This window comes from Pleuronectes platessa, chromosome 14 (genome assembly GCF_947347685.1).
Source record: "Pleuronectes platessa chromosome 14, fPlePla1.1, whole genome shotgun sequence".
In the NCBI taxonomy this organism is placed as follows: Eukaryota; Metazoa; Chordata; class Actinopteri; order Pleuronectiformes; family Pleuronectidae; genus Pleuronectes; species Pleuronectes platessa.
In genome coordinates, this window is record NC_070639.1 from 4,925,231 (window position 1) to 4,939,435 (window position 14,205).

Below are 14,205 nucleotides of genomic sequence, written 5' to 3' on the forward strand. Positions count from 1 at the left end.
CTATCGATTCATATAACGCTTATTTTGTATAAAATTAAATTAAAAAAACTTTTTCCACAACAAAAAATGGCCCAGTCTGAACTGCTAACCAGCCTTTTGCAGTTCCATACCTCTCCAAAATAAAATGAGTGCAAGAGCTTGTTCCATTCAATTAAAATGACTATATCAATCTACATTAAGCTGTCCAACAAAACAAAAACAAAAAAACCAAAGCACAATTTAGCTAATTTTCTGGAGGAAATCAAGTTTAGCAGTCTAACAAAAATGTTATAAAAGATGTAGTTTGAGTTTCCCCATTCCTTCTTTTTCTCAATATATAACTACATTTCACATATATACAATCTCAACAAACAATTACAACTAAACAGCTTTATCTTTGTTCCCACTGTCTCTTGTTCAGTTATTTTATATACAGTCTTTGGTTCAGTGAGAGAAGTGAACTCTACCGATCGCTATCAGGATTTACTACCGTAAAGACAGATAAACCTTTGAGTCAAGGTATTTACGCAATCGTTGAGGTTGATTACGTAGACGTAGTGCCCCAGTCCTACTTTTGGTCAATCAGAAGTCCATCACTATATTTTCAAAACATGCAAATATGCATAATATCATTATCTCCCTGAATCTTAGTTCAAATAGGACCTAAACTGCTAGAGCTATGTAAGGCTGGAGGAACTATGTAAGAACTTTTTGGAAATTGCTTGCGTCCTGCCACAGCTCTGACTCAGTCCCATGTTAAGCTCTGCAGACTAAAAATAATCATGTTGAGATGTTTTATCATGTGATGATGGTCATATCGCTAATATACTGTGAATCTGCCAAAGTGAATGTGTCTCTCTGTTCTTACCCCAGAGCGCAGCACAAAGGATCTCGGAGTTGAACCTCTTCTTGTATTTGCGGATCTCTGGCGTGTCGCTCTGAGGCCGAGTGTTGACCGGGTTCACGTTGACCACGGAGCCCTTCCGTGATGGGTCAGCACGCAGTGCCTCTGCCAGCCGGGCGTCATTAGCGTAACCTAGAAGGTCAAGGGGAAGGGCTTAGGTAGGACGGTGTAGGATGTAGAGTTTACCAGGCAGGTTGGGGGGGGTCAGCCAAATGGTCCAGCATTAGAAAGATTAGTGGAGCACCTTCATTTTGATTTGTTAATCATGAGAACAGGACTGGTTTTCATAATATAGTTTTGAAATTTGTCAGGGAAAGAGCATGACATCAGCAACTACTCCAATATCCCCAAAACAAGACAAAATGTTGTTCGTCAAACTTCACTTCCTGTTACAGTGGTGGTTGTCGACCGTGTAGCTCAGGGCAACACAGCGACTCAGATGAAGCTTTGTTATTTGTAAAGTGGGACATGAAACAAGCTGCACTGCACTGACCCGGTGGCGGGTCGCCAGCTGCACTAGGTGCTGTGATGACTCAGCATATGGCTGGACTCTGAGGCATGAGAGGAACAGGAGGAGAGCCGTCATGAGAACGCTTGCTTTGTAAACTGTGCAGCTCAGTGAGTGTGTGCTAATCGCTGCTGTGTTACACACACAGGGTCATTACAGCCATTTCTTCCAGAGGAACCTCTTACCTCAGAAAAAAAGGAGGTTGTATTTTCGTCTGCGTTTGTTAGTTAGCAGGTATACAAACTACTCAACCAACTTCCATGTTATTCGGTGGAGGGGTAAATTTGTGTGCAAATCTGAATCAGAAGGCAGATCCAGGAATTTCTTGGAAACTGCAACTTTCAGTAAAATATTTACAGACGTTATAAATCAAGTGAGAAGTGGAGTAATATTTTCAGACTTCTATAGAAACAGTAAGTGCAGTCGCCCTCTGCTGGTCCTTTCGGGATAATAGTCCATTTTTATCTACAGTCAATGGAAGGGACATACCGACATTGTTGAGGGCACTGCCAGCGGATGTAGAGACTTGGAGGAGGCGTGGGTCGATAAACGGAGTGAAGGAGGAGGAAGATTTGTGTTTCTGCAGGTTGTTACTCGACTGGCTCTACAGAGAGAGAGACAACATGATTCAGTGGTGACAGAACATCACAGCTCTGAATGTCAACTTGAAAGATCAACAACAGCATCAGAAGACGGACAAATGTAAACAACATAATGTGGTCAAACAAGTCAGCAAACTGAGGTATCTCGTGATACATGCAAATACAATGGGCATTCAGTCAGAAAGTAAAATCAAAAACACGGAGGGAAAAAGGCAAAAACAACCACGGAGGGTAAAACCATGAGGAGAACAAAATGGGAATCATAACTTAAGTTACTTCATGGGAAATATACTTGCCGTTACTCCTCTTAACTGCCCTGTTCGCTAATATGTTTTCTGAAAAATTTGAGAATATGATGTGTTCGTTGAAAAGTCATAAATTGAGATTTCAGTGTTTGGTGGGGGGGAAAGCTAACGGTCCTGTTGTGATCTCAGAACATTCACGAGGAGTGGCAAGTCTGCAGCTGTAAGGGTTTCAACAAGTTTGATTTAAGACTGTTTAAGACCATAAGGAATGAAATGTAAGATATATTTCCCTTTTAAACCAAAGTACCTAAACCTTTGTACAATTAAAACAACAGGATGTTTACACGGTAAAAAATAAACCTCTTTTGTCTACCGACTGTTCTGCTAACAGAGCTAGAAATACAGCCGTCCATCATCTCTGTGTCAGAGCGTGGAGCTACAGACAGCAGAGGGCGCCCTTCAAGACTCAGAGCATAAAAATCCAGAGGAAAACCTAAGGAGAAGAATCAGCAGAATCTCACTTGTTTTTAACCCTTACAGGGTCATTTGGATTGTTTCCATGCTTTTGATTTTGATTTTATTTACCACATTTAAAACTGTTAATCTTTATATGCCCAGACTATATGTAACAATATTAAATAAATAAAGAACAAGGTGAAGTGATCTCTACTCTGCTGTGCTCCCACTTATAACAGCTAGTGAGGATTTTGATCTCTTTGTTCACCACTAAGCGCGCATCCGTGTTTTGGCTGGGGGGGGGGGGGACATACCTCTGTGAGGATGCCGAGCTTCTCCAGGGGACTCTGGGGGGACATGGAGGAGGGGCTGGTGAGGCTGGAGGAGGAAGGGGAGTTTGATGCAGAGGAGGAGGGGGTGGAATGATGGCTCTGCTGGATCAAGTCTGGGAGGTGGTGGATGCGGCCGGCAAAGCCATTCCTGTCTGCGTGCTGTGTGGGGTGATGGTGGTGGTGGTGGTGATGATGGTGGGGACTGGGTGTGTGGTGGCCAAGACCCGGGCCTGACCCTGGGCCAGGGCTTGGGGCAAAGCCTGCAAGCAGGCCAGAGGTCTGTGCTTGGCCCGGGCCAGGGCCCTGACGCTTTCTGTTATCACCTGCACTCTGGAAGTAGAAAGAGGGGTAGACGACTTTGGGTCTAGATGCGTTCCTGATGAGTTCAGGGGAAAGGAAGGTGTTAGCTAGAGCAAAGGGCACGCTACAGTGGCTATGCTACAGGCAGGAGGAAAATTCTCATTAGTAGTCAATTACGCGGTTAGATTATATGGTAAGTTATTGTTGTGCTGTTTGTTACTTTAGAATAGCTGAAAGTCCTACATGAAAATATAACAAACCTGAATAAATGTCTGTTGATGTGATATGTCTTATTATGAAATTAGCTACAGGTATTTATGAGAGGTTTGGTACTCAACCTTCACTAAGCCTCTACACATTGGAGCTACTCGCCATCGGGGGGGGGGGGGGAAGAACAGAAACATGCTCAACACATAAAGCAAAATGGAAAAACCCTTCGGGTATGAATAAACAAAATACACAAAAACAGAACGACTCAAAGCATGTGGTACATTCCCGCTGTGTCTGTCTGACTTGTACGGGTCAGCCTATACCTGTCTGACGATCAGAGTGCTGTCTTTGCAAGGTGTCGACGCAGCATCACTTTCGCCGTCATCGTGGACGATCATGGTTTTCACTGACTCTGTTTCTCCGTTGCTCAGCCTGGAAGAACTGCAGGACAGAGGAGGAGCAGCTTTTCAACACAAACACAAGGTTTCAGGTAAAACAACATGAGGTTCTCCTTACCCATGACCCTTGCGCCCTTTGTTACATTATCAATTCTAGAAGGGCATTCATACCTCTGCAAAGGCCACTTATGAAACCACAATTAAATTCACTAGATCTGGATTTTTATTTCAATCCGCACCAAATTACACAGTCAGTCCCCTAAACACGCCTGTTTTTTATATCCCTGAATAATTCAGAGAAATAAATGAAAAAGTTGTCCCAATACTTTAATCAACCCCAAAATTGAATGGGTTATTCCCTGAGTCATGTCCAGCCCCTCCACAAAAGTCAGCAGAAGTGTGTTTCTGTGCAATGCTGCTTACTAAGAAACAAAGATGGACAAAAAAAGAACCTCCTTGGCAGATGTACTGATCAATAGTTTATCTTACACAGCTCTGGAGTCCTCCGGGCCGGAGGTCGACTCTTCACCTGCCTCTTGGTCAACCTCTTCATCATCATCTTCATCGGTGGTGTCAGAGTCATCACTGGAAGATGAATAATCCGTCACCTTATTCGGGGGGCGAACGTCATCCACCGCACGCAGCTCCTTGGCCAGAGCCGTAAGGTCCTAAAGGTCAGAAGGTGAAAGGGTAAAAAACCTAAGTCAAAGGTAGTTTTTATCTCACAGATTTTTCTCCATCTGTTAATTTTCAGACGTCATATTCGATTTTCATCTAATCTTTAAGCAGGACAGTAAAGCTGCGGGAGAGGAAGAGAGGTTACAGAGGAACACCAGCCAATGTGAAGGCAACGTGAGAGCGGCAAAGCCAAAGATGAAGTGAGGGAGGAGGTGACGGTCTCAGCCGAGGCTCTTCAAGCTACTGCAGGTAAGGTTAGTGGATTAATGCTAACAATGAGACAATTGCTATTAGAGCTGCAAAGATGACAATTGTAAACAGGATAGAAGAAAATGTTATTTGAGGTTAGAGAGAGTGTGAGTTGAAATGGCTGCTGCCGAGCAAGAGAGACCAGTGGAGGAAGAAGCGAGCAGTACCACAGCCAGAAGACAAAACAACCATCTCATCACATCACTGCATCGGATGGTGAGCAGGTGACATGACACACTGGATCCAATCCGATCTCCCTCACACACTCACACACACATATATTTCTAGATCTATCCCAGATAGTGAGCTACAGTGCTGACCACTCAGCTTCGACTCTCACCGCTGGTCTGCTAGGTCTGACCAAGTCCCTCTTTTCCTCTGTTTTTTTCCCAGCATTCTCTGGCCGTTGGAGGGGTGAGCCCTCCGATTTGGAAGAGGCTAAAGGAGGTGGAGGTGAAACGGTCAGTTTATTTTGAAAAAAGTGACGTTGTGTGTAGCATCTTCATTAAAAGTGGTATTTTCTTCAGTAGAGATTTTTTTCAGGCAGTGTTTTCGGTTCGATTGTCGCCTGCTGGCTTTTTTTGTAAGTGCTGATTTGTTTCAGTGTGTGCGCACTCACAGCGAGCCCTGAATCTCTCTCCAGAGCCACAGTGAGAACCAGGCTGAGAGCTGGAGTTACTGGAGCTGCTGGAGGAACTGGAGCCTCCGCTGCCGCTGTTACTGGCTGCTCTGGGAACCAGTTTCTCCACCCGCTCCCACAGCAGCCGAGGCTCCGCTGCACTGTGGAGCCAACAGACAAGTCAGAGGTGGAGCCATTGAAGAGAGAGCAACTTTTAACTGGAGGAGCTGCAGATGTGATACTGTGTTTTTTTGTCGGACTAACAAGCAAATCATTTTTAAATCAAAATGCTACGAGTATTAAGCCACTCATAGGGAAGATATAAGAAATTTCTAAAATAAATGAAGAGAACATTTTGGGAATATTACAGGAATTGAGTCAATTTTACGAAAACAAAGTTGCATTTTAACAAGAATAAATTTGAAAAATTGACGTGAAAAAAGTCTGATTATTACAAATGAAAAGTCAGAATATGACAAAAAAAATGAAGCGAGAAAGAAGGAAACACACAAATCATAGAATTCAGCGGGTTAGGTCTCTTTACCTGGCAGCATTGCGATGAACAGCATGGCTGCTCTGAGGGGTGTTGCCGTGGTGATGAGGCGAGTCTCGCCTTGACAACACAGGCGACCTTGAAGTAGTCCTGACGGGAACCTTTCATGATAAAGACAGTGACCGGCTCACACATTCATACTTCGTGATACACACTCAGACTGTACTTGTACAAAGTCCCCTCTATAACAGCAGCATCACAACAGTCCTGACCGTCACCAAGCTGTTCCACTGAAAAACTTCTAAAACTGCTACACCAAACCATAATACTTGTCTGTAGCTCTGACTTGTTGCCTGCATGGTCGTATGTTTTCTTTACGTCAGGGCAGCAGAAAAGGTTATCAATACTCTGCATTCATAAGTGTGGATGTGCGCAAAATAACACAACACCAAGAGAATATGGACCTTATCTAAAATGCATGATTTCAATGTCTTTTTCTAGACAACCTTCCAGTCAACCCCAGAGCATCACTGTAAAACAAAACTATTGCTCCAGTCGACAGGGTTCGGACACAAACGTCGCTCATCAATTCCAGTCAAGCCAATGCAAAACATTTAGGGAGCATCCAAAGCTCAGCTCAGCTCAGTCAGTGAAGCCATTTTCATGGGAAATACCATGAACAGACATGGTTTAGCTTTGTTTGGAAATTCAGGTTAGGCGGGAATAATGGAAAAGATGTACTGATGTTAATGAAAGGTCAGTCCTTCCTTAGTAACATGCTGCTCCTGGACCTCAAGACTGAAATTACTTTTGTGGCGGCTACGTTTGTTTATGTTCATGCAAGTTTATGTATTTTTATGTATTGGAAGTAAACAGTATTGTGGTTCGTCGTGGCAGTGCTTTGTAACAGAGGGTTTTCTTTTCTGGAAGACATAACTAAATTTAGATTTTTCTTTTTTTTTTTCTCACTGCACACATTTATGGGTACTGATAGGTTTCCTGTCTTTGCTTTACTAACCAACGCCCTATACATTCAGACGAAAATGAAACTGTTATCTCGGTGCAGAACTCTTGTCACAATTTGCTTATGTGGTTTCTGCCTCAATGCAATAGAGTAAAAAGCTACATTTGTCTGGTGAGGAGGGACAGAGACAATTTGTCTCAATGTGTCCTGCTGTTCAACATTGTCTCAGCATCTGCAGCCGGATTGTAAAGGATACTATGACTTTACAAAGTTGTCCTATAACAACAAACTACATTTATTTGTTTTGATACTGATTCACTTCACAGAGAGTGATGTTAACTTCTGCTTTTTCGTGATATTGTGTGTATCTGGGGAATACATTTAGAGCAGCATCTATTTCCCTGGACACTAAGTCTTGTTTGTGGGAAGAGACGTGATTTAGAAGCTGCCAAACAAGTGTTTTCCTACACGTGGCATCTATTGCGCTTCTGTCCGTCCTGGGAGAGGGATCCCTCACATGTGGCTCTCTCTAAGGTTTCTACGTATTTTTACCCTGTTAAAAGGGTTTTTAGTAGTTTTTCCTTACTCTTGCTGAGGGTTAAGGACAGAGGATGTCACACCCTGTTAAAGCCCTATGAGATGAATTGTAATTTGTGAATATGGGCTATACAAATAAAATTTGATTGATTGATTGAAACAATCGGCTAATTTCAAAAACTTATGTTTTAAGCTGCATTGATTTGTTGAAATCGACAGTGATTCCCCTACAAGCTTTTGTCTGCACCAAATGAAAAGAAAATTCAATATACATGATTTGTTCATCGCAGAAAGAATCAGGCAGAGGGTGGGAAGCTATTGATAGAATAATGGCAGTTTGATCCCTTGAGAAACATCAGCCCGTCTGATCAACAGAAAATTGTGTCAAGTATCTAACTATTCCTGACAGACTACACCGGGGGTCTTTCCTCCCGTCCTTACCCTGGGCGGAACCTCTGAAGGAGCCGCTTCATGGTGCGAGGGCCTAGGCTGGGGGTGTGGGTCAGTGCGTGCAGGCGTTGATGATGTTGAGGATGGTGATGAAGATGGAGGAGGGTGATGGTGTTCCTGGTTGTTGCGAAGGTGAAGATTTTCAAAGCTAGGGGCGAGCGGCTCGCTGAAGGAGTGCAACTGCGACACCATAGGCGGCGCAGTGGCGCAGGAGTTTGACGCCACGCTGCCGCTGCTCTTTACAGCGGCCAAATGGGAGCGAACCTTATAGACAACAAAACAGAACAAATGGGGGGCAGGTCAGGTCAGTTTGCATGCAGTGCACTCTGGGAATTTAGGGTATCGTTAGGAGTTTGTACGATTGGAGCCATACAGGAGCCTAAATCCGTTCCTTGTGGAAAACTGCTATAAAAGCCTCTGAAGATTTAAATTAAGACTTTTTAGACATGGAATATGTAGCATTCCTGATTTCATGTAATATGAATGCACAGGTAGCCAGGTTGGTAGGCAGGCATCTTACGATTGACTTATTTCACATTTTTTAAACGTTCAAACTTTTAGCCACACACAGGACTACAGGATTCTATATGTGTAGACACCTAGCTAGCGTCTACCAATCGCCTACATGTTAGGGGGTTTTGGGAACATTGTATTATCCAATTCTGTAAGGGAGGCTTTCAGATCACTAAATTGCTGCTACAGAAAATAACCCGAGTTACACTCCCCCCATGTAAACTGTTCTGTGGAACTTGTGTAACATGTTGGTCACATGGTGCGCCACTCACCATTACAAGTAAACTCTCAACCTGTGGGAACCGGTGAACAACACAACCACAAAACTTGCACAATGTTTGGTTGCCCGTGAATAAGATGGAGGAGATAGATTGCTGAGAAGGCTGCATCAGTTTGAATAACATCCAAGACAACATCTTAAGGTAATAAGTGTTCTTTAGTGTTTTGGGAAATTAATGATATATATATACATGTATTTAATATCTCAATATTTTTTTTCCTTATCTGACAGCATACTTGTGCGGAATTTTAACAGGGTGGACTGAGTAAATTTGGCCTTATTCCTTCACGTAAGAGCTTTCTCAGCCTTTTGGCTCCTGTGGTTAAAAGGTACATGGCTCCAAATCTAAGCAGAGCCCCTGGAGAACCCAGATTGTTATGAGTGCAACAGGAGGGAAGAAGGAGCGATCACTCACAAATTTATATAAAAAATAAGACGGTAACAACAACAGAAATGTGCATGAGGTTGAGTAGGAGGTGAAGCTATGGATCCTAAGTCACATGCGTTAGACTCTTACTGGTTATGGTTATCTTTTTAGCTCCTTTTTTAAATTAACTGGTTCAGTTATATTTTATTTTATCCAATTAATTGGATGTTCAGAATAATTGATTTGAAACCAACTAGTAAATGATAAATTAACTTAAGCTTAACGAAGACTGGCATGCAAACATACATGTAGGCAAGACCGCACGGTACATCCAACATGCACACATGATGTTCAGGGCAAGAAGGCTTGTAAACTCAACAGTGGATGATGTCATTTATCTAAACTGTAATCTTCTCCGTCTCAACTCCTTTTGTCTGCAGCTTTTCTATTTGGAAAAATAAAGTGGTTCAGCAGCAGTTTTCTTTTCTAAATAATTATCTCTGATAAGAAGTTGAACGCATTCAAGTTGCTGCTTCAGTGATCAGTGAAGTGTGTGTTTGTCACATCTGAACCTGACGACTCGCACCTAATGAGAGAAAACACATTAATCCACTTCTAACATTACGACAAATGTTAAAAACGGCGCCTGCTAGTGACATCATTACCCCCCCATCCCCCATTTTACAATGTTACAGCATTGTTCCTGAATAATTTAATCTGTGTGACATATTCAAAACTGATTCACTGAACTGTGATTATTCATGCTCAGTGGCTTGAATCCTTCGCTGGGAAGATGACTAATGCTGTCTGAGTCACTCTGCTGCGAATCTGAGTGCCTATGAATTATGGATGTTTCTAATCACCAGCACAGAGAGGAAGTGAGGAGGGAGAGTATAAACTCACAACATACCAGCAGACACGCACACTCATGTTCACACAAACACACACAACTATGTGCACACCTGGAAATATAAAGTGACTCTGCAATAATTACACATCTGAGAGGTGGGAGGACAAGATGTCAAACAAAGAGTTAGTCACGGGAGATGAAAATGTAATCAAGGTTGTGATCCTTTCATTTCCATTTTGCAAAAAGTTCTGACTTTTTTAAGATGAAGGTGACATTTTTTTTTCATGTTCTCATAAAAACATATCTCCTTTGTCTGAAAATGAGAGTAACCACATGATATATAACATTTTCACAACTTCTTGTGTAAAACAGGGTTTTTGCAGGTTTCAATTGATTAATTCTAGACTTGTTAAGACCATAATGAGTGAAAAATTAAGACCTTTGCCGAGAACGACAATTATGAAGGAAAATCTGAGTCCCATAATTACTTACACTTCCCCATCACTGAAGATTAAGTGAAGTAGCCGAGTAGAGAATCATCCGTATAAACGTAACATTATAATATATTCAAGACATTTAAAAGCATAAAAGATAATTACATTATAAAGATTTTTGGACTGGTAAAGACCCTGCAGAAACCCTGTCAAATAAAACAGAATCAATGACAAACCCTAAGAGATGTTCAACCACAGTACACAATTTGATCCATTCTCCACCAGAAGCAACCTAGAGCAGCTGAGCTAAAAGGAAGAAATCACAGGAAAAAAGCACACTACTAAAACACCTATAAAAGTAAAAAAAATACAAGCAAATCTTCAAAAGAGGTTTAATTTAGCTGAAATCAGCTGAAAGAGAGAAACTTGATTCGTTATTATTTTAAGAAAAAACGGATTTGAAGAAGCAGGCAACATCTGGAGCTGGTGTGAGTCGAAGAGAAACAGCTGAAAAAAGATGAAGCTTTAGTTTCCCAATTAACCGATGCTGTAGAGCGACAAGTGGTATTCATTCCATTTCCTGACCTCTCACGAAGGATCTTAACACCAGATCTTAACACCAGATCTGAAAAGGGCCAATGTTAGGTGCTAATGCCTGATGTTTGCAGCATCTGTTACCTGATCTGATCTTAACTTCCACAACAGGAAGTCTCAAGTCAAAAATAACAACACAGCATCTCCAGTGGAGAGAAAACAGCTGGCCCCTTATTTGTGTAAAGGGGAAGGCTGCATCATAAGACATACACGTGTGTCATATGACCCCATGGATGTTTACGGTTTGGTTTGAGAAGCTTGTGAGTCAGTCTCTCCTACAGACTATTCTCTCTGTTGTGGACAGGATTAAACAAACAGTACGAGGGATGAGGGGAACACAGCGGTTTTTAAGATGAGAAGATGCTGAATCAGCTTCATGTTGCTGAAACCTCTGTGTCCCCATCTGCACTTTAACCTACAACACCGAGGGAGGAAAAAGCCCCAGCTTCACACCAACTCAAAATGCCGCCTGTGAGCAACAGCTTTTGTAGTAAAGAAGAAGGGATTGCTCACAAAAGGGTCTGGGGGAGAGGTTTGAGGTCATTGTGGTTACCTGTGGATCCACAGGCCGGTGCATGGCCGGTGCCTCGGCTGCTGGGTTTCCGTTGGGGTAGGAAGACTCGGAGCGTGGCGGCACTGGAGGCTGCGGCGGTTTGATCTGAGCTGCCTGAGGAGAACCCTGGATGTTCTTCCGGTATCGGTCATCAGCCTAAGGAGGACACACGCACAGATGAGGGACGTGCAGGTATAACAACGGCATTAGCAGTATTTGGAGAGCACAGGTCAGTGTGTGTCAGTACATAAAGAGCAGGGTGAGTGGAAAAAAGCCATCAGACACTACGGTTTGTTAAGGCATGATTTCTACCAGCGGGAGTAGGATGGGCACTTTAGAAAAAGTAATCAAAGCGCTTCCTCAAAGGCAGCAATTTCTATTGTTGCCACAATATTCCCACATCCCTGCTGGTACGACAACTGCACCATGACCAGCAAAGAGTGTCATGCATCTGTCACGAGGAGAGAGGGTTAGAACACACACCGAGGTCCAGGACACTGAGGGAAACCATCACTGTGTTTGTGTATCTTGAGTGTTTGCATCTCCGCCAGGAAGGTGTGTTAATGCCCCCCTCTGTTGGTTGGTAAAAATGTTTGTTCATTTATTTAGAGCCACAAAAGTTAATTGTAGGTAAGATAAATGTTGAGTTTACTCTCAGAAGGATGATACAGAAACTACTGAGGGAACAGATTCCTACGAAGCTCTGGGAAATGGGCCGAGAAAGAGCCAAATACCCTTCGGTGTAAATCGAAGGGGGTGGACCTTTTTCTTTTTTATATTGCCATGTTGAGTGTTTTTTGTTTCTTTAAGATTGTGAGATTTCTCAGGGAATAATTCATTATTTCATGAATGATATCAGGTACCTTGAGAGGACTGATATCTGTGTGTGCAATTTGGTGCAGCTTGACTGAATTTAGGGCAGCTGTCGGGCCGTAGCAGCGCCGGTGCTATTCTAGTTTGAACATATCCCATGAGGCAATCAATCAAGAAATGCTCTTCATCTAGAGGTATAGCTTTAAAGAAGCTGCCCAAATTTAGTCCGACGTCTCTGGAAAATCTAGACGAGGAGTTTAGATAGACATTAAAACGCTGTAGTCACAAAGCATCAGTCCCTCCCACACCAGCAGCTTAGCCATCGCCATGTACACACAGAACACCCCAGGCAGTGGGAGTAAGTACACACAAGCAGAGGAAAGCATTCTACAGGAGTCAGTGTGACGACGTCGAGCTTCGAGGGTTCACCTCTCTGACCCACTCAGAGTCAGGGGCGGCGCCTTGCAGGTCAGCGACAGGTAGCTCGGGGTCTGTGGTTTTCTCCAGACTGTGGTTTTGACCGGGCCACGTCTTCTCAGAGTCAGTGCCCTGCGGCTGTTTTGTCGTATCCGGAGGTTTTACACTATCAGGATCATGGCTCTGTGGGGGTTTGGCGCTCTGTTGCTGTGCCGCTTTGCTACTGTCCAGGTTCTGGTTTTGCTGGAGGGACAGCAGGTAGGCCTGCTCCTGCTGCAGCTGTCTCTGGAGTTTCTGTGCTTGACGCTGCTCCTCAAGCTCTCGCCATTTATACTCCTGAGTACAGGGAGGGTCACATTGAGCTAAAACGTTCCCACAACATTTGGGTTAATACTTAATTTGTTTGGGGCCCCTTTGGTGTAACCTCAGATATTCAAATATTCACACATATACATATAAGCAGAGTCTCAAGTCCACCTGAGAGCACTGCGGTTGTATTCTGCCGACAACCAGTGCAGGTTCCGTGTATATATTTGGACATACATTCTTTTTTTCCAGATTCATATACAGTGCCTTGCATAAGTATTCACCCCCTTTGGACTTTTCTACATTTTGTCATGGTATAACCACAGATTGAAATTTATTTCATCGTGAGTTTATGTAATGGACCAACACAAAATAGTGCATCATTTGGAAGTGGGGGGAAATATTACATGGATTTCACAATTATTTACAAATAAAAATCTGAAAAGTGTTGAGTGCATATGTATTCACCCCCTTTACTGTGAAACCCCTAACAAAGATCTGGTGCGACCAATTGCATTCACAAGTCACATTTGCAAGTCACATAATTAGTAAATAGGGTCCACCTGTCTGCAATTTAATCTCAGTATCAATACACCTGTTCTGTGACGGACTCAGAGTTTGTTGGAGATCATTACTGAACAAACAGCATCATGAAGACCAAGGAGCTCACCAAACAGGTCAGGGATAAAGTTGTGGAGAAATATGAAGCGGGGTTAGGTTATAAAAAAATATCCAGAGCTTTGAACATCTCTCTGAGCACCATAAAATCCATCATAAGAAAATGGAAAGAATATGGCACAACCGCAAACCTACCAAGAGGAGGCCGTCCACCCAAACTGAAGAGTCGGACAAGGAGAAAATTAATCAGAGAAGCAACCAGGAGGCCCATGGTTACTCTGGAGGAGTTGCAGAGATCCACAGCTGAGGTGGGAGAATCTGTCCACAGGACAACTATTAGTCGTCTACTCCACAAATCTGGCCTTTATGGAAGAGTGGCAAGAAGAAAGCCATTGTTGAAAGGGATCCATAAAAAATCCTGTTTGGAGTTTGCCAGAAGCCATGTGGGAGACACAGCAAACATGTGGAAGAAGGTGCTCTGGTCAGATGAGACCAAAATTGAACTTTTTGGCCTCAATGCAAAACGCTATGTGTGG

The 14,205-nt window shown here is 43.1% G+C and overlaps 1 protein-coding gene across 1 annotated transcript in view; it reads right to left on the reverse strand.

Annotated features, from left to right (window-relative positions):
• LOC128455470 (mitogen-activated protein kinase kinase kinase kinase 4) overlaps positions 1-14,205 on the reverse strand; it is a 91,186-nt gene that overhangs the window by 12,843 nt on the left and 64,138 nt on the right. The window contains exons 15-25 of the mRNA XM_053439142.1: positions 12,758-13,081; positions 11,516-11,671; positions 7,916-8,188; positions 6,025-6,134; positions 5,481-5,641; positions 5,202-5,299; positions 4,424-4,602; positions 3,860-3,977; positions 3,009-3,356; positions 1,881-1,995; positions 848-1,015 (exon numbers count right to left, since the gene is read on the reverse strand). Of these exons, the coding sequence (XP_053295117.1) occupies positions 848-1,015; positions 1,881-1,995; positions 3,009-3,356; positions 3,860-3,977; positions 4,424-4,602; positions 5,202-5,299; positions 5,481-5,641; positions 6,025-6,134; positions 7,916-8,188; positions 11,516-11,671; positions 12,758-13,081 (2,050 nt within the window). The remainder of the gene's footprint in view (positions 1-847; positions 1,016-1,880; positions 1,996-3,008; positions 3,357-3,859; positions 3,978-4,423; positions 4,603-5,201; positions 5,300-5,480; positions 5,642-6,024; positions 6,135-7,915; positions 8,189-11,515; positions 11,672-12,757; positions 13,082-14,205) is intronic.